Raw genomic sequence first — 24,341 nt, 5'->3', positions numbered from 1 at the left:
CCAAATCAGAGGGTTGTAAATGGGCCTGTAAAACCGCATCTGGACCTTTTTTGGATCAACCAAAGTTATACACCTTCTTTGTAGACATCAGAGAACAATTTTAAATACCAGATAGATGCTTTCTATGGCACCTTTAAATGAAGACGCACAATAATGGATACATGTTTAGGTAGTGCAAATGTATAATTTAGAAGATTTTAGCTTACTTATAGCTAACTTATAAAGCAATCAGTGGGTAACATACCAGAAATAAGATCATTTGTTTTTAGCAGTATTCATTTAATCCGATTTCTTAGGAGAATTTACATTTTCGTTGTCCCTGAAAAGATATCTTAAAGGGGCCCTATTATGCTCATTGGGGATTTCCCTTCCCTGTAGTGTGATATTTTTTTGTGCATGTAAATGGTCAGCAAAGACTGAGTTTCTCTCCCATACATCCCCCCCCCCCCCGTCTGAAATGAAATGCTTCCATTGGACTCCTTTGTTTACTTCTGTTACACAGTGACATCACAATGTAATATTCAGGCTTCTATTGGCTAGTGCTCCACCACATTATACTTGATAGGCTAAGTTGCAGGACATCTGTAAGTAATTGACCAATCACAACAGAGCCGGCCAGCTAACCAATCAGAGCAGACTGGGCTCTGGTTTCAGACAGAGGGTGAAAAGAGGTGCTGCAGCACAGGCAGTATGAGAAAAATAAAGAGCTTTCTGAACATTAAAGCATGGAGACATGTCACAGGAGAGACACTAAATACAAATATGATACTGAAGATGAGCAGAATAGGGCCCCTTTAAAAGATCCACCTGCATTTTGGCCAAAATGGTTGTTTCAGATCTGTTCACCTGTTCCAGGTATTCCATTGTTATTCTTTTGTCACCTTGCTTTTAACTTTTATCTCTTCTGTGATCTTCCACAACCTTTTTTCTCAATGCAGCAGAGCGATGTAAGCCTCCGCCCCTGCCTCTCCTTTATGGAAATCACTGGCCTCCTCTGCTGGATGGCCCGTTTCTCTGAGAGAGGATGTAACTGGCTCCCCAGAGACATGGAGAGAGAGAGAAGGCAGTGAGGGAGGGAACATGAGAGGCAGAAAGAGAGTAAAAGGAATGTGTGGGGAATGTGGGAGGCTGAGCATGCGGGAGGACAAAATAAAGAAAAAGCATACGCCTGCTGAGTTGGGTTCACTATGAGAGAAATAAAGATGATGAAGGAGCAGAGAATATGAGAGAGAGGACTGGAGGGAGAAAACGGGGATTATAAAGTGTGAAAGTGCAGAACACGTTTGGAGGAGCAGCACTCCTTAAACTCTGCACCTATGAATTGTTTAGAAGTTATGTCAAATAATGGCTTTATTATGTGTTAATAAATCACTTCTACAGTAGATCACTAAGAAGCTATTAGAGCTCCGGAAAATGTATCTTTAAATATTCAATAACATTAAAGATTCACGACTAAATGAGCAACACCAACAGAAGATAATCGTCTTTAGATAAAAACATTTTTGTGATTATTGTAAAAAGCACTCTATAAATGACTTACATAATATTACAGACTTGGCTTGTAATTAGACTGTTATTAATGACAGCAGTCTTATTGGATTGTTTTGTAACTGCATTTAATCCTGTATTATAAATGATCATCCCTTGAAATGTTTCAAAGTCAATTAAAAACCTATCTTTTTAATATGGCTTTTAATTTGGGTTAACTTTCAACTCTCCCTGGTATCATTGTCCATGTTTTACTTCTTTTATTCAGTTTTTGCTTTTATTTTTTAATTGTATTTTTTAAATTGTTTTATTTTAACCTATTTTAATTTCTTGTCAGCTTTAATTCAAGGGAATAGGATCACTGTTGATGTTTTAGATTGTTCTCTATTCATAATATTGTTGTTATTTTTTCTTCTTGTTCTGTAAAGTATTGCAAGTATTGTGATACTGACGTCCTAACGTCAGTATCACAATACTTGCAGCTCACTGACAATAAAATGTTTTATAATGTGTTATAATTATTGACATAAAGCTTGTTGCATATGAATGAGTTCTTGAAAATATAGGTATACAGTGGTTTAAGCAGATTATTATTTATCCGCATCTATCTGCCTCCCAGATTCATATTTCCATGGGGGAGTTCACCCGAGGCGACCTTCTAAATGAGATCAGGCCTCCTGGCGATGGCGACTCCTCCCTTTCACCTTCCTCACTGTTCTTCCAGCTCCCTCTCTGACATCCTGTTGTCGTGCGTCAACCATACATATTTCATCGAGGATTCAGCGAGGGGTAGGTGGCAGTAGGTTATGGCGAGGCGCATTAATAAATCAAAACCGTACGGAAGTGGCATGGGGGGGATTTCGTAGAGGGTTGGGGCTGTCATGTGTGCTGCAGTCGTGATGTTTTTCTTTTTGCTTCAACGAGAAAAGCAATCATATATGAGTGTTGCATGACCCATGATCAAATAAACCTAGATAAAACTAGGTTCAAAATGAGTTAATCAAGTGGAATATAAACACATATTCATGTTAAACAGTGACCGGAGAGAACCCGGCGTTACCTGGGGGAAACTCAACACAGTCGGAGATCGGAAACACCTGAGAGGGCCCAGAACCACAGGCAGGAGCATCCGTCTGTAGAGAGTTGGCTTATAACTCGGCAGGGTTTCAGATCAAACGCACACTTCAAAAGGCTTCCGCATCTTAAAGCAGGGTCTGAATTGTCAGGATTGTCCAGACTTATTTGGAATGAACACAAGCTCACATACTTGATACTGATATATTTTCTCACCTTAAGAGTTTGCTTGTAAATGTGAGAGGCCGCACTCACTTGATGCAATATTATGAGGTGTAAAGTTCAAAGGCACCAATGAATAAATGTTCGGGCCAGGGTAAAATAATGATGATGGGATGCAGAGCAACAGCAGTAAAGCTGTGTTTCACTAAAATGCTCTTTAATATGCTCCAAAATAAACACATTTTAAATTTGAACTGAATGTTTCTCTGTTAGATGTTGAAGACGATTCAGAAGTCACCATATCTACGTAGCTACATTACCTGGGTTTTATTATCACAGGCCAGAACAACAGCTATAAGGCTATAGTTGCAAAATGGTCTCTTTCATTGTTTGTATCTGCACTGGGAAGTGTTACTTGGGACATTTGGTTTGGTTTGTGTGTATGGTCTGAAAAGTTTGGGAACATCTTAGTTAGGTCATTACTTCGGTCAGGCTACTATTTAAAGCTAATGTTGCTAGCTATCATGTATGTTTCCTCCCCGCAGTTTGATTCTCAAGCTCATTAATACATTTTGGGAGGTATTCCGAAATACGAATATCTGCTGTTCTGGAACTTATTTGAAAAAGTTTTTATATTACAATGCTTTAATAACAGCATTTGGTTACAATAACGTGTATTTTAGCTCAGTTTAACAGTGCACACGTTTCTCTTATTGAGAAAGCCTTTGAATCCACTGTAGTAACTAGTTAGTGAACAGAATGTAGCAGTTGGATACAATGCTACTCACAGACTGAACACACCTCCAGATGGTCTGAACGTACTCCCAATTGTACCACTTTAAATTTAAGTTAAATGTTCTTCTGAGTGTTGAAAATGAGTCAGAGTTAGCTTTTCTAGCACCAATTCTTGCTAAATGAAAATAAGTTAGCAAGCTAGCTACAACAATCTGGGATTTACACTCACGCCACTAGATAAACATGCAATGTTTGCAAAATTGTGTATTTCATTCTTGGTATCTGCATCGGGTTGTGGTATTTAGGAAGACTGGTTTGTTGTATGGGTTGTAAAGTATGGGAACATCCGAGTGAGGTCATTACTTCCTGTGCTAATGGTGCTAGTGTAGTGAGTAGTGCTCTTGACTGCAGCTCAAGGCCCCACTCGCCTAATAAGAGCAGGGTATAAAAGGCACCTGCTAGCTTTTGTTCTCCTTTGGCTCTGCTGTTATGGTTGGTGGTACAGGTAGGCTGTCTCTGTAAATACGAATACATTGGTTTCAGTGTCTGCTGGCATGTGTTGCTCGGTTGTGTCGCTGTTTCCTTGCAGTTTGTCCTGCTTTCCATTTTCCTGCACATGAGTAGTGTGGCAAAAACTCTTCCTGTAGTGAGTATGAGCCGCACCTGAAATGTTTGTATGCCACATGGCGAGCCATTTTTAACCTTCATTTAACCATTGCTTTTAGGTTCAGGCTGTTTTGCTGGTGTTGTTTTGCTTGTATTGTTCAGTTTCGGTTGTCTTGTTCAGGCTTTAGGTTTGATTGCTTGCTTATGATTAGTTTAGCTTGTTTTGCATTTGTCTTAGTTCTAACTTGTTCTTATTTTGTATAGTACTGTTTTGTTTTTTTTAGGTTTTGGTTGTTTAGCGTCCCGTCTTGCTTTATATTGTACCCCTATTATTTTGTGTTTAACCAGCTGGGATCCTTTTTGTTTTACCTTGTTTTCATTTTATTTTTTTGCTTTGAGTAAAGCTGAGTGCCGGTCATTGGGGGTCACCAAGTGCTGTGACTGCACCTGGTGAGTATTTGGTTCCACCCTAGTGTCACGTGAAGTAGCCTGCCACCCCATTATCTTGCTTCAGCCCACCTTAGGTTTAGTTTCTTTTCCTAAACAGACTTTTTAATGTTACATTTTAGATAAAGATTTTCAACACATTCTATAAACGTATTAATTCATAAACTGTTTTCTAACCAACGATTTTATCGTACAGCAACGTTTCCCTTTCTTTTTATTACATTTAATACAAATGACATCTCTGCCCCTCAGTTATCCAACCTGTGTCCTGATTGCTTTGTCTCTTTGTGTCTACAGTTAAGTCCCCAGATTGTCCTTCCTTTATCCCCTTATTCAACCTCCAATCTTATTTTAATTTACAGTTAAACATACCACCCTGCCACACTAGCATCAGGTATGTTTCCTTCCAGCAGTTTTTTTCAACAGGTATTTATTAATTTTCTTTTATTATTTATTATTATTATTATTATTATTAAATCTGGAAAATGTATTGTGCTGAGCCATAGCTAAATCTGTTTAAACATAATAAAGTTAGTATCAAATAGTCAATCACATTGATGTGTAAAACGGTGCTTCTATAGTAATGAACCCTTTAGCTAAGAGTGTGTATGTCTGTTTTAAAACATTTAATGCTTAAGTTTTAGAGTGTGCAACTTTAATGATTTTAGTGAGAAATGCTCTTAAATCCATTGTAGCAACTAGCTAGTCAACAGAGCGTTAAGCGTTAAGGTGTTGGTGCAAACCAAAACGGAGCTAAGAGTGAACGCAGTGAATTACTCATATAGACTTCAGTTCATCAGAAAAACTACTTTGATGGAATTATTTTGCTACATACTTACCAGATGTTTCAATAATTAATGGTTTGCTCACCGATTTGTGAGACATTTTCATCTAAAAGGTCTAAATTGTGCAACTTCGTTCATGTTTTTTTCCACTTTTAAAAAGATGTATTTGAAAGGATATCAGGAACTTTATTGCACAAATGCACGTTATTTTTTTACTGAATAACCAAAGATAACCTCATTTGCTCTCACAGCTGCAGGAAACAAGTTATGCCCTGCAATATTTAGTCATAGCTACGCTTCTAAATGAGCTCAGGGACTCAGTATGGTTTAACATTGTTGTGTTAATAATGTTGCATTTTGGTCTCAGAGAAAAGCTCTCTCATTCAGCCCTGCACAACAATTGATTTGATTACATTCATTTTTTTTAAATTTCACTTTCGTAAGCAGTAACCTACGTTATCCTGCTGTACATACATTTTTACATCCTCCCTCCAGCTCCTGCTTCCTCTGTGGAGGACATTTCTCTCTTTGACTTGCTTCTCCCTGGAGATCTCACATTCTCTCACATGTGCTAAGGTTTTGAGAGGGACATTTCTTTCCTTGTCGTGTAGGGCTGGTTCGTGAACTGCTGTTGCTGCCCATAAAGCCCACTGACACATGTGTGATATTCATTCTATATATAGAGAGGATAATAACACCTTCCTTGTTCAAAGTAACGTCTCTTAAAAGACTGGGCCCACTCCGTATGGCTTTACACACGCCATCGTTCAGTGGAGAGTTTTTTTTCCCGCACTGAGTCCTGACCAGTGAAGCAGCCTACATTCACCTTGATCCCAGCCTGCCTGGGAAGCCTCATTATCTTCCCTGTATCCTTCCTGGAAGCCTCTGCTGATCCGCAAATGCCACAAGTTCCACTCCCTGCTGTCTGTGGGAGCTCTCGCCATGGGAAGAGAACGGAGAGGAGAGGAGAGGGGAAGGAAGACAGGACTCTTTCTGTCTTTCTTTTTCAAATCTAAGAGGAGAGAGCTTGATGTTGGCACTCCACTTTCAGGCATCTGCTGTGAGTCAAATTAGAACAATTGAAGTCTTTCAACTCAGTGAAACAGCTCCAGTGACAGAATTAATAAGCCTGTCAATCGTCCAAAGGCTTCGCTATGTTACAGCACTTTAAAGGAGCGCACGCTCTTTCAGCAGGCATTCTCTTAAGTTGTATTTGTTTAGCCTGGCACCCCCAAACTCTCATTACGCGGTGCTGCTTTGTCACCACAATGTTAACAAGAGAAATTGCTGCAGTTCTGAACTGAAGCATTATTCCTGTCTTGCCTCTGCCACCAGGGACAGCTTATGAATTAATGAGATGTCAGCAGAGATGTCTTGTCTTTATCCACTCAATCTCTCCAAGAGAAAGAAACAGCCGCCATGGAGGAAGTGATATAACGTAGCAACATGATTCTTGTCTGTCTCTAGTGGCTCGACTCACGGGGCCTCATCTTTAAAAAAGCTCTCTCCTTCTATTTTCTTATGGCAGATTTACATCCTCCATTAAATGAAAACAGGAATAAATCAATGGATTCCACTTACTTTGGTAATGGGATTGAATAAATCAGAGAGTGTGTAACTGTGTGGTTGTTTGGGGATTGCATCTCTTTTTTTTATTGGGTTAACCTTCATAAGTCCATAATAGACCTGCTGTGTTTGCTCTTTTCCTAATGTTTGCCTATTTAACATCTTCAAGTGGTTTTCTCAATTTAAACGTGTAAGGTTTTATGGCTGATATTTAACAGGAATATGTGGTCAACAAAAGTTTGACATTTGGAAACAATAGGCATATTGGAGCGTTTAAGAGCTAGATTAGAATACTGATTGGTACTCCTCATCATCTGTTTGCTGAATATGACGCTACTGCCAGAAAAAGTGTGTTTAGTAGGAAGGTAATCTGCTAAAGATAATTCCACATGTTGGGCTGTGTCCTGTTTTGTCATTTGTTGTATTTACACACAGAGGACATACACTGATCAGTCATAACATTATGACCACTGACAGGTGCAGTGAAGAACAGTGATTATCTCGTTAGCATGGCACCTGTCAGTGGGGGGGATATGTTAGGCAGCAAGTGGACAAGTGAAGCAGGAAAAATGGGCAGGCGTAAGGATGTGAGCGACTTTGACAAAGGCCAAATGGTGATGGCTAGACAACTGGGTCAGAGCATCTCCAAAACTGCAGCTCTTGTGGGGGGTTCCCGGTCTGCAGGGGTCAGTACCTACCAAAAGTGGTCCAGAAAGGAAAACTGCTGAACCGGCAACAGGGTCATTGGCAGCCAAAGCTGATTGTTGCATGTGGGGAAGGAAGGCTGGCCCGTGTGGTCCGAGCCATCAGAAGTGCTACTGAAGCTCAAACTGCTGAAACAGTTATTGCTGGTTCTGTTAGAAAGCTGTTACCATCACTGATTAGCAGCAGGAATAACTTCCTGGTTTTGTAAATATATTTATGTGTTATAAATATATTTATTTCCTGTGTTGTAACAAAAGAAAAAAACAGCCTCATTTAAAAGACTTATAGTTTGCTTTGTATTCATACCTTACTGGTTAATTCCTGGATATGGTTGGACATTTTTTCTTAAAATGACAACCACCCCAAATCATCTTGTGACTGTGGGTGCTTGTCTTGGTATTTTCTGTAAATGTATCCAACTGTTTTGAGATCCATCTGCCATCGTGGCTGAGGGACAGAGTAAACAGTTGTGCTGCCACAGGAGTTTTACCGGTGCCTTGTGATAATGCTTTGACAATCTTTGAGAATGCTATTGACCCTGGTTGCTGTGCATCATGGGAGATTAAGCTGTTACAGACTCTCTCTCTCTCTCAGCTAAAGAAAATCCACTTCAAGGTCAACATTTATTGAACACGAACTCTGCAAGGACCTGTAACTTTGCCAATAATGTTTCAGTCAAGGCTCAATGAATGTATTCATGAGCTAACCCTGTTGAGGATTGTAACTTTACTCCATTAAACACTATGTGAGGCAAACACAAATGCTACATTTTCTTCTGCATATTACAGATGCACACACTGGAGAAATGTGATAAATATTAGTATGTAAAATGTTGTGTGGGAGTTGCAGTGGAAACACTTACAGAAGTGAACTGTCTAACTGTTCAGTTAAATGTGATGCAGTGAGAAAGTGTCTGTTAAAAGCTGTTCACATGGTCAGGGTTGATGTTAACATTGAAAGAAGTTGAGCTGACAATTGAGGAGCTATAGCGGAAAGCAGGTCAAATGTTAGCATTAATTTATACCTTTGGTCCATTCAAATTAGCATTTATATGCAGTTTTTTTTACAAAACACGGTGAAAACACACTTAAAATATGCATAGAATCCTTTCCCAATGCCAGTAGACAACTATGCCTTCTGTTTCATTCAGGGTCATGCGGCATACCATTATGAAAATGCTTGGTAAACAGAAGAAAATAAAGTGGTTATTTCTGTTTTGTCCGCCTGTTACTACTTCAGTTTTTTCCCAACTCTCCAGTTGGTGATTGTTGGAACAGTTAAAACCCTGACATGGAAAGTTTTGATGAGGTGTTTTTGTTTGACGGGTTTAATGAAGTTGGTTTCAAACTTATCAGCGAGGTAAAACTATTGTTTTTATCAATGGAGTCTGGTGGATTGAATTAGTGTCATTGGTCCATGTAATGAATGCTAATTGTAGCCTTTCCCACTGAAGACAGAAGTGGGTGTTGTTAGGGAATATTTTGTATAAGCTTGTAAATCTTTAGTTCATTTGTGTCTCTTCTCTCTGTCCTCCTTTGACCTGGCTCTACGGCTTTGCAGGTGCTGTTGTCTTTGTTAAGGAAGGGCAGCCTGGGCTTCCGAAGCCTTGTTGTTCCCACAGTGGGTACACTCTCACGCCTGTTCTTAGATATGGTTTTATTGTTTGGGGCTGAGCCCAGAGGTTTCATTAGACACCTTATGTGTGACCAGGATGTCAGGTTAAGTTTTGACGTATTGTCCTAGATTGTTTAGTCTGCTGCTCTGAGAATGTTGATTATCCATTCGGAACTAGTTAAAACCTCTTCCTATTGTCGAGATCTTCAGAATTGGTTTGGCAAACGCTGTGGCAACTCGTGTCTACCACAAATGTCTTGTCAATTCTCCGGCCGCAGCTCTGAATAAAACCAACAGTGTTTTGCCATCAAGTTCCTGCTCTCCAGCGTCTCTCTGTTTGGTCCCCATTGCTTCAGAAGTTTCCACCACAGGTGTTACTGAGGTTTTTCTCCAGTGGGAAGGGGCTTTAGAAAAGAGAGCAGCTGAATTGTCCCATGAACTGTAAACTTAGCAATCAAAATTTCAGTATTTGAGTATAAAGTGAAAGAAAAAAACCTTTAGCTGATATAGATGCTGAAAGTTGAGATGGCAGTTGACGTTGCTAAAAGTTATTGAGTTATCCTCGGATCATTTCAAATATATCTATCCTGATCCTGGTGTGATTGTCTTGTTTTACTTCCTTGTGATTGGCCGCCCTGATTCTATCCACCTGTTACCTGACCACCGGCTGCCCTTGTGTTTTGCCTGCCCTCTGTGTCAGTGTGTATATGCCTGTCTTCCTTTCTGTTCTCCGTGGGTTTGTCCTCAATATTTCCCAGATGTTGTTCTGATTGTCATGACCTGGTTTCCTGTCTGTCTTAATCTTGATTTTCCTTGTGTGGCTTCCTGGTTTTGCTACTCTGTTCATCAAGTCCTTTTTGATTTGTTCGTTGCTGTTTTCCTTTTTTTTTTTTACAAGCTTTATTCTAATTAAGCTCGCTTTTTGTTATAAATACCAGCCTCCTTCTATTGTATCGGTTTGAGTTCTGCCTTCCTTACCCACCCTGTGACACTATCCTGTTTGAAGTAAACAAAGTCCACTTCGAGGTCCACCTAAAGAGGAAATAAAGCAGTTGAAGTGTCATCTGAAAGTGTCAGTATGCAGCAAGTACTCTATCTGCAGAATTTTCAGATGCACAAAAAGCTAAATAAAGTCCACCTGTTCGAGCTTAAGACAAAAAAGACATAAAAAAGAAAGCCTTCAAAGACCTACGTCTTCATCTTTCCTCAGAAATATTTCAGTCAAGGCTCAATGTATTTATTCATAAGCAGAACACGAAGGGGTTGCACCTCTTTAGATTAATCAGAATGAAAATAAGACAAAATGTTGTGTGTGTGAGCAGAAATTACTCAGCACGACATGACGTGATTAACATTTAAGAATTTTTCTTAATGAGGAAAATACGTGTTGAAAAACAACTGCAGCTCATTGTGAGGATCTTTCCTGAAATGTTTCATGGTAAAACAAAAAACGGAAGTCTAAATGCAGAATATCCAATCATGATATTCCGATTCAGACATCTTTCTTAGTCTGACGCTTGAATAAGGTATCTTCATGATGTTTGGTGCTACAGCAACAGGTCTGAGTGAACTAACTAAAAGTCTAACTAAGTACTGCAGTTTTACTTTAAGCTGCACTCTTGAACTGGGCCATTGAAAGGCCGCTGTGACAAAGCATTTTTTCCTCTGTGAGCCTCGCAGTGTTTAGTGCAGGCACTGTATCTCACGGCAGCAACAACAAAGCAGCAAGTGAGTTATCTTCTGCAGTCAGCTTAAAAAGAGACCACACGCACACACACACACACACACACACCCCCCCACACACACTTTCATTTCTGTTCTCAAGCGCCCTCTTTGTGACCTTCACTGCCTTCGGACATTTCACTATTCAAACGCTCTGCACCCATGCACATAACCAAAGCCAGGAATGCACTGTGACATTAAGTATCACAATTTTATTACAAAAATTAAATTCTTCATCTCTCAGTTTTGCCATGCTTGGAGCATATAACAATACAGTAAAAAACCCGGACCCAGAGAAGATAGTAAAGCAGATTTCAACAATGCTTTCACAGCACTCGTCATTCATGCTGTTACTATACACATACTGTAACATTCCTTTTACAGAGCAGTACAAACACCTGCCAAAACACGTCATGTCAGATAACAAACTGTAATCAAATTACATTTACCAGAGAAACAGGAAACTCAACCCAGCTCAGAAAGGAAAACAGAGAACAGTAAAACATTGAATTTGCAACTGAGAACATACTGAATGTGCTGAAGATTTGAACCAGCCCAAGGCACCCAGGCTTTGTAGCAATGTTGGCAAGTTTAACGACATTCTTACAGAAACACTTGAAGCGAACAACGACTACAAATTGACTTGTACCAGAGTCTGACTTTGCAGTTTCCTTCAACATACCCTCCTCTCCTGGAGTCAGTCACAGTGCAAGTTCCGGAGGGGGTGGGGCCAGTGAAGGAGAAAAGGGGGGGTTGGGGGAGAGGGGGTTTCGCAGGGTGCTGTACCGCGCCAGACATCACTTCACAGCGCCAAACACTGACAAGAGTTGGATGGACAGCGTAATCTCCCACTTTCTGGAGGGAAGTGGGGGTGGTTATGTAATTCCTCTCTTGGATTGTGAATTGTCCGAACATAAGGCGCAGATTGCCAGCTGCCAGTCCAAGTCAGCCAAACGAAAAAGCTTAGGTGTGCTTTCAACTGAACGCCCAAGAAAAAAAAGGAGGAACAAAACCTTCTCACTGAGGCTTCCAAGACGAATATTTTTTCCTCAAGATGAAAAGTGCACATAAATACCTAAGAATGATAGAAATCCCAGATTTAAGCTTACCAATATAACTCAAATAGTCTCTAACGAACGTCAAATGAAGACGAGAACGACAAAAGCTCAGAAATACAGAGAGGCCTCTCTTGCTCGGTGGAATGCAGTTCAGTTGAGCGAACGGCAAGGCTCGAAGGTCCATTTGGTGGCACCGCCAAATATTTCAATGTTGCTCTCCGTCCAGGAAAACACGTTGCCGGCCGGTGCTTTGCTGTTGCAGGTCGCCAAGTTGTAGATCTCTGCGACGGAAAGTTTCCTATTCCAGATATTTAAGTTTGCTAGTTCACCAACATAAGCTTGCGTCGCATCAAAGCCTCCGCCCAACGTGTCCTGTGGAGCAATGCAGACAAGTGTTAGTTATCAAAGCTACAATTCAGGTGTTATCTGGTCGGAGAACTGGAAAAAACGTTTGACCCGGAAAAAACCTGAGATTGATAGTTAGAACATATGAAAGATCTACCAATCAGAGGCTCGTTTGTTCTATTTCCAGACCCTGCAGTCATGTCCTTGGGCAAAATACATAAAGAGGCCCTATTATGCAAATGCATCAGGTTCATATCAGTATTTAGTGTCTCTACTGGGACATGTCTCCATTCTTTAATGTTCAAGAAGATCTTTATTTTTCTCATACTGACTTTGTCTTTTTACCCTCTGTCTGAAACCAGAGCCCAGTCTGCTGTGATTGGTTAGCTGGCTGCTCTGTTGTGATTTGTTTATCACCTTAGAAATGTACCACCCCTTAGCCTATGATATTTAATGTTTTGGAATGTTATAGCTAATAGGAGCGCAAGTGTTAGTAGTCATGTAACTATGTTACAGAAGTAAACAAAGTAGAGGCATTTCAGGCAGGGGGGGTGGGGTGAGTGTGTGGGAGAGAAGTTCCTTCTGGAACTAATAGAGGGATTTTAGCCTATGCAGACCATCAACATGCACTAAAATCTATATAACACACTACAGGAAAGGAAAACCCCCCAAAAGCAGAATAGGGCCTCTTTTAACCCAAATTGCTCACGTAGGAATGTCTACAGTGTAGACATGGATTTATATCAAATCATCTACTAAACGACATGCAATTATTTTAATGAAATTATTTATGATCTATTTAAGCAGTGTGATTGGCAACATGCTCTCTTTCTATTGGATATTTTTTCCAACAAACTCATTTTTTGTGTGAAATCTGAAATGTTTCCTTATCAAACTGCCGGCCAAATTGATGAAGCACTTTTATTTTTGCGGAAACCAGGATGATAAATTACAACCTAATTTTATTGGAAAGCCTTAATTTGCCACCTCTTCAATTTCCACCCAATCTCATTTCATTCATGAATATTCCTAAATTTAATACATAACTGTGCAAAATCATTGAAATGAATTTGCACCTGCTCTTGTCCCAGGACCAGAACTCCCTCTGGTTTGATGGGGTGGTACGGTGCCAGGTTTTCTCCACTTCCCCGCATCACCCCGTCCTGGAAGGCTTCCCACATCCCGTCACGGGTGGTCCACGTGATGCACAGATGATGCCATTTCCCATCGTTGATGAGGAACGGCAGCTTCGCAACCTGCCGAAGAGACACAAAGTCATATAGTTCTCTCTAGTGAACAATTGTCTCTTTCACACTTTAGTTGCAGAGTCACACTCCGCCTGAAAACCCTGCCGCTTCCACACCTTCTCCTCTTCCTGCTGAATCACTTCCCCTCTAAAACAAAAAAGCCCTGCTGTTGCTCACCTACAAGAACACCTATTTTTAACCCGTTTCCATTTCTGGAACAAGAGAATTTGTCATCAAAGCACACATTATTATAAACTTTTCCTATTGTTGCACTGTCCATACCCATTAATATACCTGCATTTATATTTATAAATTAGAATGGTCCCTTTCATGTTAGGAATCATTTAAGTAGGTCTTAGGCCAGGGTTAAGTCACACCAGCCACATACTAAAAGACATCCTTCTTAATCTTTGGGTATTGCGTCTGCTTTTTGAGTGTAGACATTTTATGACTACTGGCAGATATGTCCTCAGGATAAGTTAAATATGCATGGCAGGGACGATTTCTTCCGAAATGACTGTGTTCTGATTGCAAAGACACTGTGTGTTCCCTTGGACAAGCTTTTAAATAAATCTCCAGTGTTGTAGGACATCAGTTCCAGTGATCGAGCATCTTATTATTTCAACTCTCCAAAAACAATATCCAAATGTAAGTAAAAGCAAAAACCCCTCCAACGTTCTTTTTTTCCCTCTCCTATAATCACTTTTCCATTACCTTGTCATTGATGAGGATCTCCATGGGGTTGTTCCCCCACTCAATCAGCACCAGCTCGTTGGCCTGGCCCGGGACGGCATACGAGAAGGGCGTCCCCACTCCGGGGGAGGCGTTGGACTTGATCCACAGACACACGCTGAAGGAGTACATCTCAGGGAGGCTCCTCTTGGCTTTGGCGTACATGTAGTTGGTTCTCAGGGGGAAAGTGAGCTGAAACTTATCTATGGGCCTGGTGTCTTTACCTGTGGATCAAATGACATGAATGTATTATAGATTAGGGCTGCAAATAACTATCATTTCAATAGTTGATAAATCTGTTCAGCAATAGTTCAAATCAGCTCCACCATGACCAACTTGATATTTGGTTCAGACCATTCACATGTGTATATTGAACTTAAACGTGTGCTAATTAGCCAAATAATTTAAAGATGATTACATATGACATTTGTTTACAATATACTAAAAGAGAAGTCAGATTTTTTTTTCTTGATTTATCGATAAATTGTGTGCCTTGTAAAATGCAATGTGAGTAATTTAAGCAAAAAACATGTTTTAAGTAGAAAATGACTCAAAACAATGAGTCCATTATTTAAGTACTTGGAAATTAATTTGATTTATAACAACAAATCAGTATATATTATGCAGCCCTACCAAAGAGGGCAGACCTTTGTTAATGAGAACATATTTTAACACGTGTGAAGTCATGGTTAAGATTATAGGATTGATATGATTGAAAGCATGTCAGTTGATGGAAGATTCGAAAGACGCTAACCCTGAAATGTTCTTTTCTTTTCTCCATAATCGTAAAATGACCTCTATAATTGATTAAGAGATACACCGTTCTGACTATGATTGTTTTATTGCGTCCGTCTCACCCCTCCATCGCGCATTTGCTATCAGTGTTGTGAAGCTGAACCAGCCACGATATAATTATTGTCCAAAATGCGCCAGGGAGAGGTGCACCCTGCTGCAAACTTTCTAAGTCGGCTCTGACCACTGCGTCTGCCCAGCAGGGGAGTTAAGTGGTCATGTTTCGGGCTTTGGAAAACAAAAACTCAGCGAAGCACGAGCTCTAACAGGTTTTGAGATATGCAAAGCAATGCAGCTCTCCTCTCCTCCCTCACACAATCTGTGCGCAGCGAGATGCGGCACTGTAAACGCGTCCACATGACTGCTGTAATACTGATTTCTCACCAAGACGTCCTTGGTGTTTTAAAACCATTAAACCACACATAATTTTGTTTAGAACTCCTCAATGTTTGGAAAGATGTATACACGCGCAATACATCCGTTCGCCCTCAGAATTCGCACCTTTCTCCAGGTCTGTGATGCGGTGGTGCAGAGAGGTGAGCGTGGACTCCACTCTGTTCCGCTGATCGGTGTCGTTCCTGGCGGTTGGTTTGGTCTCCTCTATGGTGTTGACCCGGGACAGAACCTGCTTCTCCATATCGTCTATCTTGTTCTGGAGCAGGTCTTTGAGGCTGTTCGCCTGCGCGGTGTTGTTCCCTCGGCTGTACTGCTGCATCGGACACAGGGAGACACACACTGAGTTAAAGGGGGCACGGGGAATACTTTTGTTAAACTCCCTCAAACATGGTTATTTTTACTCTGTGTGAAGCTCCTAGTCTGATTCTCTTTGTATGTGCGACAAATTACTCAAAAATGCTGCTTTACTTTACATAATGTGTTCTCACTGTCATTTAAAGACTAAAACACATGTGGCTGCAAGCAAACAATATTGCAGCAGTGAATTAGAGGCTTAACCCTCATTCTTATTAATTACCAGGAGGGTCATTTAATTCACTTTTCGCTCTTCTCCTCACCTCTAGATTCTCCAGTCTCTGTTTGAGCGTCTGTAAAGTCTGCCCCAGCTGGGCCAGGGTGTCAGTGGTGCCCCGGGATACATCCCCCATCGTGTTCTTCACCCCCGGCCGCCTTCCGCCGGGTCCCGCCGCCGGGAGGCTCTGACTCTCGCAGCGACTCAACTTGGACGTTAGTTCCCTGATTGTCTCCTTCTGGTTCATGATGGTCTCCTTCTGCTGCAGCACGGTCTCCCGAAGCTGCATGACCGTGGTCTTCAGGTCTTCTGCCGGCCCGCTATTCTGCATCGTGGCCGCGCACAAGTCCATATCCTTGGGCACCGACGTGCAAATAAACTGTGTCTGTCCGAAGTCTTGCGCCGAGCCCTGCAGAACAACCAGGAAAGAAAGTAGAAAAAGTTTCCACGAAAATCCGTCCATGGTTCCAGTCATGTTGCAGAAAGAGTGTGTGCGGTGTGCGTGAGAGTTCAGCGCCACGGAGCTGTCCACTGAAGCTGTGAGCTCTGCCGGCGGTGTGCACTTTATATAGCGGACATAACGCAGCGCAGACACCGCATCAGGGAGGGAGAGGCAGCAGCTGCTCTGCCTACAGTCCAGCCCCTTATTTAAGGTCGTCCGCAGTGTTTGCGCAGCTCCCACAGCCACTTTACAGCATCAGAGAGAATACGTTGAGGCTGTGTAGTAAAATTAAAGTTTGGAATATCAGACAAGCAAATAAACCTGATGTAGACAGATAGGACGTAATGTTATCCTTTATTTTGCTCTTTCAGAGGCGTATACCTTTTCATAATTAATCATCTTTCAATGGTATATGTAATTAGCAGACATATGTAAGTGTAACACATACTAATTTGGACCAAACAGTCTCTTCATGAATTAAGTTAAAAGTACAAGGTAATAAAAGAAAAGTTGATGTTTAGTAATACACTTACATACATGTTCCCCCAATCTTTATGAATGGCTCCAAATAAAATGTGAAGGACTCCAAACTAAAAAGACCTGATGAAGAGATTGTTATTTTTACTTACTTTAAAATGCTAAATATTCTTAAAGCTGTACACCCGTTTTGAGATTAAGTTACATCAGTATTTGAAATAGTGAGTGACTTCCTTTATTAAATGGGGTCATAATCAATAAGCTTTCTTTACTTATGAAGAAGCCAATTATAGAGAATAGAATATTTGAACAAAATTAAAGAAAAGACTACAATTTACAAATAACACTTTTTTTTGTGCTACGATTGCAACATGGATTTAGTCAATCCATTGTGTGGGATCATGTGGCGAAATGATCGATCCACCTTAAATGAATCGGGTTTCAATCTTCTACAGCAGCCTGTCCCACGGTAGGAATACCCCCACACCCCCCGACTCCCACCCTCCCTCTCTCTTCTGTAAGCTTTTTCTCTCGCACGCGCTGACACAACGGATATCTTCGCGCCAAGAAATGTACAACGGGACAACCCACGATTCCAACAGCACGTTGTTGAGTGTATTTTTCTTTGAATGGGCTACAAAGACCGTTGTTTTTCCCTTTTAAATGTACAGACGTTTGTGATTGTCCTCTGAGTTCAGCAGTTTGAGACGGAGGTGTTAACATGTCAAAGAAGAAGAACTGTGTACTAGCAATGATAGCAGGAGAGATGCTTTGTGGCTAATTATACAAAATAAACCCCACCACTACAAGAGGCAGGCTGAAATGATATTCAATATTCTTATGTAACTCCCACCGCGACTCTCACATTAATAAATAAGATGCACAGCAATGGAAGGGAGGGGGGCTAACGCTCCTCCACACATCATGTTGGAATAACAAATCAGCCGCGATGGCAGTGACGTAGGAAGGAACGAAACAGCTGCGTGGAAACTGCTTGAAGCAAAGTGAACTTCACATGAATTTCAGCTAGAGCTTTACCATTTTGCAGGGTATTCTTCTTCTCTAAAATAACACACTTCAGAGACAAGTTTCCAAAAGATCAATATAAAAGAAACATTATAAGAATAGAAATGTCTATCTGCAACAGGTTGTCATTTTTACCCAGACTTTCTTTAATCGTCTTTCTTTTTGTCGAATATGTTAAGATTACTTCTTCAAGACTGTCAAGACCTCTCTAAATGAAGCAATGTGAGAAAACAACACTATATTTTTGGGTGATAAAGCAGGTTGAAGTGGTATGTAAATAAGGAACCCTTAATCGTCCCTCAGAGGGGAAATGTACATTCTGCATTTGACTCTTCCTAGGGTTAGGAGCAGTGGGCTGCATCTATACGGCACCTGGGGAGCAGTGTAGGAGACAGTGCCTTGCTCAGGGACATCTCGGTAACACTTGGTCTTTCGGGGACTTGAACTGGTGACCTTCCAGTTCCCAAGCCAAGTCCCTATGGACTTCGCCACATAATGAGATAATCAAATATATAAATCCTTTTTTTCAGGAAGGCGCTTAAGAGACAGGCGCTGAAACGGAGCATTTCAGACCGATGGTGAATACAGGTGTTTTTCAGGGAGACCGTATTAGAACAATGATGTGTTCTTTGAACATAGAGCACATAAAAAGATAGTAGTAGAAACCCAAAATGCAATTATTAATCTGAAAAGGAGCCAAATATGTACACTTTAAATTACAATTTCATTTTATTAAACACCTGTTTTTTACACCTTTTATTTATATTTATATATATATATTCGAAATTGCACTGTTGAGGAACCTGCAATCTAAGTTTTTCATACATTACATAATTAAATCATAGTTTTTTATATGCTATGCACTAAACCTTTGAGCCTTGAATAGGTGCAATTTGCGAGATAATGTTTGATGTTTTCCCACTTTAATATGCTACATTTTCAGGTTTTTACCTAATGTACAAGTAAAATATCCTGAGACAAGAAATAATTAGTGGAATCCTATGGTCTTTATCACAGTGACCAACTTCTTTATCAAAGATTGGAAACTTATTTACACAAGTAAATACATTTCAATATAAAGTAAACTTTAAAAATGTATGTTTTTGCAAAAGAGTCTTGGTTATACCCTCCTAGGACCTGGCGTACACATACGTGGACATCACATTTTTGGTCATATGACCACAGTCGTTAATTCTGCTGAACTGTTGCCTCATGGCCAAGTATGTGGACACTTACACTGTCATCTGGTGGTGTCAGAAGAGTACAACACACTACGGTAAGAATTAAAAATGGCGGCAAACACAAGGGATAATTCAAGTGGCAGCTCCAAACACAAACCTCGACAAGGTAAGAAGTCCTATCATATTTCAAGGCTTTTTCTGATTTAGATATTTATCAAAGCATTGTATGTTTGTCATGACATGCAAATTTGACAAAAAATGTGTGAAAATAACAATTTGGTATGCTGCTAAACATGATGTACACGTATGTGTACATCGGGACTTAGGTTGGTCAAAAATGCTAATATGTTAGCAAAAATGTGCACGAGTAAAATAGCTTATAGCTAACTCTGGTGCAGCTAAAAAGCTGTACATTGTCCCAATGAAATAAATAACAATTAAATAACTAAATACATACATAAATACATAAATTAGTTGGGTTAAAAATGTTAATATGCTAGTAAAAATGTGCCTTGCTATAGCTAATAGCTAGAGTTGTTTATAGCTATCTCTGGTGCAGTTGAAAAGCTGTCCCAGTGAAATAAATAACAAAGAAATACATACATATATAAATGACATTGGTTTGTATTTGATTTTTTCATGTTTTTATTTCCAGAGCGTTTTTCTGTGCAAACAGCATTGGAGCAATTTTGGCTAAATGATGGAGACAACTCAGATTTGGAAGACTTGTCTGACAACGATGATCCCATCCTGGATGCCAATTACCAACCCCGAACACAGGAGCGAAGCAGCAGTGAGGATGAGGATGACAGTAGTGATGATGAGGACCCCATTCCTCAGCCCACTGAGCACAGCAGAGGACGTAAACGTCTCCGTGGTGCAAATAATGGTTAGCCAAGACCCAGTGGATATTTGTTTATTTTAGGCAGGGCCTAAGGGCTAGGTGAAGGATAGGAAGCAAAATGCTTATTTACAACACTTGTTGACAGGTTCAGGGACAGGGACAGATACAGGTTCATCCCTGCAAGTCTCAGAATCGACCTGAATGCGCATCTATTGATGAGCAGATGATTCCTTTCACAGGAGCCTGTCCATGCAGACAATATCTGCCAATGAAGCCAAACCCAGTTGGCATCAAGAACTTCGTTTGTGCTACAGCAGATGGCATTGTGCTGGACTTTGATCTGTATCAAGGTACAGGTGCACTGCTTGAGCAGGTCGAAGAAGAGGTGGGCCTGGGGTTGGGAGGCTTAGTCTTGGCTCGTCTGTGTCAAACTCTGCATCGTGGCACAAAAGTGTATTGTGACCGGTTCTTCACAAGCATCCGAGGTGTGGAACAAATGATGAAGAAGGAGATGTACATTACTGGTACAATAATGAAGAACAGACTCGCTGGCGCGAAGGAGAAGCTACCCTCTGACAAAACCATGAAAAACACAGGAAGAGGTACCTCATCAGAACTTTCCACTGAAGACGGAAAGTTGTGTGTAGTGAAGTGGTATGACAACAAACCAGTATTGATGATGTCTGTTGTTCATGGCACAGAGCCTGAAGACACCTGCCAGCGCTGGGACAAGAAATTGAAACAGTATGTGACTGTCTCGCGACCAAGCATTGTCCGTGAGTACAACCTCAAGATGGGTGGAGTGGATTTGATCGATAGAATGATTAGCTACTATCGCATGAGCGCCCGTACTAAGAAGTGGACGATGCGGATGCTAATGCACTTCACAGATCTGGCTTTAGGTAACAGCTGGCTACTCTACCGCAAAGACCTCGCAATATGTGCTGCACCAAAGAAGAGCATCATGCAGTTCCTTGAGTTCCGTACAGAAATTGCTACGACCCTCTTGGCCCAGCATCACGGTCAAGGAAGCCATGCAGACCTCTCTGAACAGTCAGAGGAAGAAGACAACTCAAATCAAGGGAACAAACGTCCTGTGACGGCAGTGCCCCATGTCTCGGTCCGCAGGAGGGCGAATGCCCATCTCCCAGAGATGATCAGCCTGAAGAACGCGGCGCGCTGCAGGGTAGCAGGCTGCACTGGAAGAACCCGAGTGCGTTGTGTGACCTGCAAAGTGTTCTTGTGCTTGCAAGGCGATCGCAACTGTTACACAGCCTTTCACACATAGACACACATACACTGCAGCACAACACACACACACACACACACACACACACACACACACACACACACACACACACACACACTGCTGCAATGCAAAATTTCACATAACACATACTGTAACTGTGACTCTCCAAAGGGGGCAAAAATGTTTTGTTTTTCTTCATTTTGTTGTGTTTTTTCACAATGATGTTCAAAACACAAACAATAGTTGAAAGTTGAAAAAACTGCTGTGTTCAAGGTTGAAATAAAATAGTTTTTCACTCTATTACAAAAAGGTGACTTTAATGTGTTTTATGGAAATTCAGACCCAGTGTCCACATATGTGGACATCATTTTTCTCTAAAAGTACATCATGTCAAAAGATGATACTTAGTTTTTATACTTATCAGGTTCCAATAAGCCCAAATAGCAAAGAGAAATAAAAAATGCATATAAAAAAACAGCTCGGGTCTTAGGAGGATACTGTATGTCAGCATTATAATTAGGAGCTCATTCATTTGAAAGATAGTAAACTTGTTTATCCTGCATCTTGATGTGTATTCTTTTCTCTTGAATCCTCATATTAGTAAAAACTAGCAAATGCCAAATTTCTAAAATTGAACATCTCCATTGTCTATCTCAAAGTAGCATTACAGGCTTTTTTCAACAAATCTTTATAAATAGAAGTCACAGTTTTGTTGCCAACTAAAGAGTTAAAAGAAACATTTTAGCAACACTTTCATTTTGTGTTGTCGCATTGCAAAAGTATTTTTTTAAAGCAGTGCATGATGTCGCTCCTGCCGCTGCTGCCACTGGCTAAGATGGGATGAAAATTGACCCAGCAGTCCACTTTAATTTGTTTAATTATCGATCTAGCTAGTTGTAATCAGCAAGGTGCCAAGCTCAAGGCGAGACACAGCGGATATAACAAATGGTTTAAGGCAGAGCCTAATTGCCAGAGCCAAGGACAGGCGTGTAACACATTTCCCCCTATCTCAGCACATGACCGTTAAAAACGAGGAAGACTTACCATTAGTGCTCAACAAGTCATGCTTCATTCATTATCTTTAGCAGACAACCAGCAATACAATGCTTGTTTAGCAAAACGGGGTAAATGGAGTGTTTTTGAATGCTTTGGATGTGTAGAATGTAATGTTAATGATCAATCTGAGCAGTGTTCCCCACCTCCAATACAGTTAGGGATGTGCAGCTGCTACATACTGTTTCTATTCAATATTCATCTGCTGATCCCATGCATAAAAAAGTGCTGCAGCACCATATGTTGAGCATGTTTTCTCTCATCTTCACCCTGTGCATGCCATTCAGTCTGTTGTATGTCAGTCAGCTTTCACTGAGATTTCCAGACTGTAACCAATCCAAGTTGTTGCCAGGAACTTGTTGCAGCCAAATTGTTGACTTTATTTAATGAATTCTGAAAGCAAAGTAGGCCGGTGGGACTTTTTGTAGCCAGATTTTGGTTTTGAAATGATGCTTTAATGGTAGAATATACACACTAATCTCGAACTGACCCGTTTCTTCTTCTTCCACTGCAGCGTTCAGACTGCGGGGTCGGATCTATACGCAGGCCTCAGCCCGCAGGCCGAGCTGGACTCCAGGGGCCGGTGTGGAAAAGGGCTGAAATCCATAATGATCAGTCTCTCAGGCTCACTGAATAATGCAAAGCTGTATAATAGAACCCACTCTCTAATGGCAGAGATAGATAAGAATAATTTCACACACTGGCAGCGAACTGCTTGCTTATTTATCATCTCTGAGAGATGATGCGATGCTTTGATTTGTCTTACCAGCATTTTCTTTTAAATATTCAGTCCTTTTTTGTTCCCTGCTTTTCTTTGATCACATTCCCATTATTTTACAACGCATAGGAGCTGCATGTTTTGGTGTTAAAACTACGAACTTGCTCTCCATGTCTGCTCTGACCAGGCTCCACAAAGTAAGATTTACTTTCCCTCTGAACATTGCGTTCCTTCTGACGGCTGAGAATCAAGATGTGCTGCCAGGTAACTGAAGCCTCGGCGTTGCATCTCCACTGCTTTGTGCTGCACTGACGTCTCCATTTCAACCATCCCACAGAGGGGGAGATGAAGGGGGAGTCAGGAGGGGGTTGTCCTGTGGGACGCCTGCACTGCTGAGCATGCTGCTGCTATGCATGTCCTCCCACTGGGGACAGCATGGGAAGAGTGGAGGAATGGAGAGGAGCAGAAATAGCTCAAGGAGTTTACCCGTTTACACATGCACGCAGAGATTCCTCCAGTTATAGCAGTAGACACCACTCTTGTACATACACACTAAATCACTTCATCTGGGGCCAATATTTCCCTCCACATGTTTGTATACGAGTCACAGATCTAAATGATTTGGCCTCGACCTTCAACTTTATAATCAATTGCTCATAACTTCTCAGACTGTTACATTTTTGTATTGATGTCCAGCCCCACCAGAGTAATTTGCTAAGTTATTACCCTCTCATTAAAACCCAATGTGACATAAACAAATACCGGTGGCATTATGTGTTCCACTAGGAGCTAAGCTAACCTCATCATAATTCTCCCAAGCCTGCACATTAGCGCCTTTGCAACGACAGCGCTGTTCATCAAGCAGCTTGTGTTGGCCTTGTTGGACTCCCTCCAGAAACAACATTTGCCCCATTAGGCCTTCGCCTCGACACGTTTGCGGCCAAAATGTGTCCAAAAGAGGAAGTGGGTTAAGTCGTTAGCTCCAGCCTGAAATGATGATTATGTTTTTCAGAAGGCTTGTGTGGAAGATGTTTGGGAAAATAAGATGTTTTAGTCTCTGGTTGCTCATTGGTTTCCTGTGCTGCATGGTTTTGGGATGACGAGTGAGCCAGCATGTCTGGCTAATATATTTGTGTTGTTGTTTATAAGGAATAAGAACCCTAGACTTTGCAGAAGTAGGGAGTTGTCTTTGTAAACTAGTAGAGATTTTGTTCCTATTTTGATATATGAGCAAAGGAGGAAGTCATCCTGATTAAGTTCATGCTAACCACTAACTAAGCTAATTAGCTGTTGGCTCCGTTAGCAG

The 24,341-nt window shown here is 41.0% G+C and overlaps 2 protein-coding genes across 2 annotated transcripts; one reads left to right on the top strand and one right to left on the bottom strand.

Moving 5' to 3' along the window:
- Positions 1 to 10,397: 10,397 nt before the first annotated feature.
- LOC134865173 (neuronal pentraxin-1-like) lies at positions 10,398 to 16,621 on the bottom strand. The gene is made up of 5 exons (XM_063884625.1): positions 16,092 to 16,621; positions 15,580 to 15,787; positions 14,269 to 14,510; positions 13,384 to 13,563; positions 10,398 to 12,334 (listed from the first exon to the last, which is right to left on the bottom strand). The coding sequence occupies exons 1-5, from the start codon at positions 16,518 to 16,520 to the stop codon at positions 12,113 to 12,115; spliced, it is 1,281 nt and encodes a 426-aa protein (XP_063740695.1). The 5' UTR covers positions 16,521 to 16,621; the 3' UTR covers positions 10,398 to 12,112.
- Positions 16,622 to 19,129: 2,508 nt separating this feature from the next.
- LOC134864257 (piggyBac transposable element-derived protein 3-like) lies at positions 19,130 to 21,748 on the top strand. The gene is made up of 3 exons (XM_063883093.1): positions 19,130 to 19,337; positions 19,827 to 20,060; positions 20,255 to 21,748. Exons 1-3 carry the CDS (start codon positions 19,280 to 19,282, stop codon positions 21,301 to 21,303), a joined length of 1,341 nt encoding a protein of 446 aa, XP_063739163.1. The 5' UTR covers positions 19,130 to 19,279; the 3' UTR covers positions 21,304 to 21,748.
- Positions 21,749 to 24,341: the final 2,593 nt, after the last annotated feature.

Source organism: Eleginops maclovinus, chromosome 5, assembly GCF_036324505.1.
Source record: "Eleginops maclovinus isolate JMC-PN-2008 ecotype Puerto Natales chromosome 5, JC_Emac_rtc_rv5, whole genome shotgun sequence".
In the NCBI taxonomy this organism is placed as follows: Eukaryota; Metazoa; Chordata; class Actinopteri; order Perciformes; family Eleginopidae; genus Eleginops; species Eleginops maclovinus.
The sequence above is the reverse complement of the archived record's forward strand: the minus strand, read 5'-3'. Positions and strand labels throughout refer to the sequence as shown.

Coding starts and splice junctions, on each gene's coding strand:
- LOC134864257 (XM_063883093.1), top strand. CDS start 19,280: ATGGCGGCAAACACAAGGGATAATTCAAGTGGCAGCTCCAAACACAAA. Junction 19,338..19,826: donor CAAACACAAACCTCGACAAG/GTAAGAAGTCCT, acceptor TTTTATTTCCAG/AGCGTTTTTCTGTGCAAACA. Junction 20,061..20,254: donor TCTCCGTGGTGCAAATAATG/GTTAGCCAAGAC, acceptor TTCCTTTCACAG/GAGCCTGTCCATGCAGACAA.
- LOC134865173 (XM_063884625.1), bottom strand. CDS start 16,520: ATGACTGGAACCATGGACGGATTTTCGTGGAAACTTTTTCTACTTTCT. Junction 15,788..16,091: donor AGAGACTGGAGAATCTAGAG/GTGAGGAGAAGA, acceptor TGTCCGATGCAG/CAGTACAGCCGAGGGAACAA. Junction 13,564..14,268: donor AGATCCTCATCAATGACAAG/GTAATGGAAAAG, acceptor TCTCTTCGGCAG/GTTGCGAAGCTGCCGTTCCT.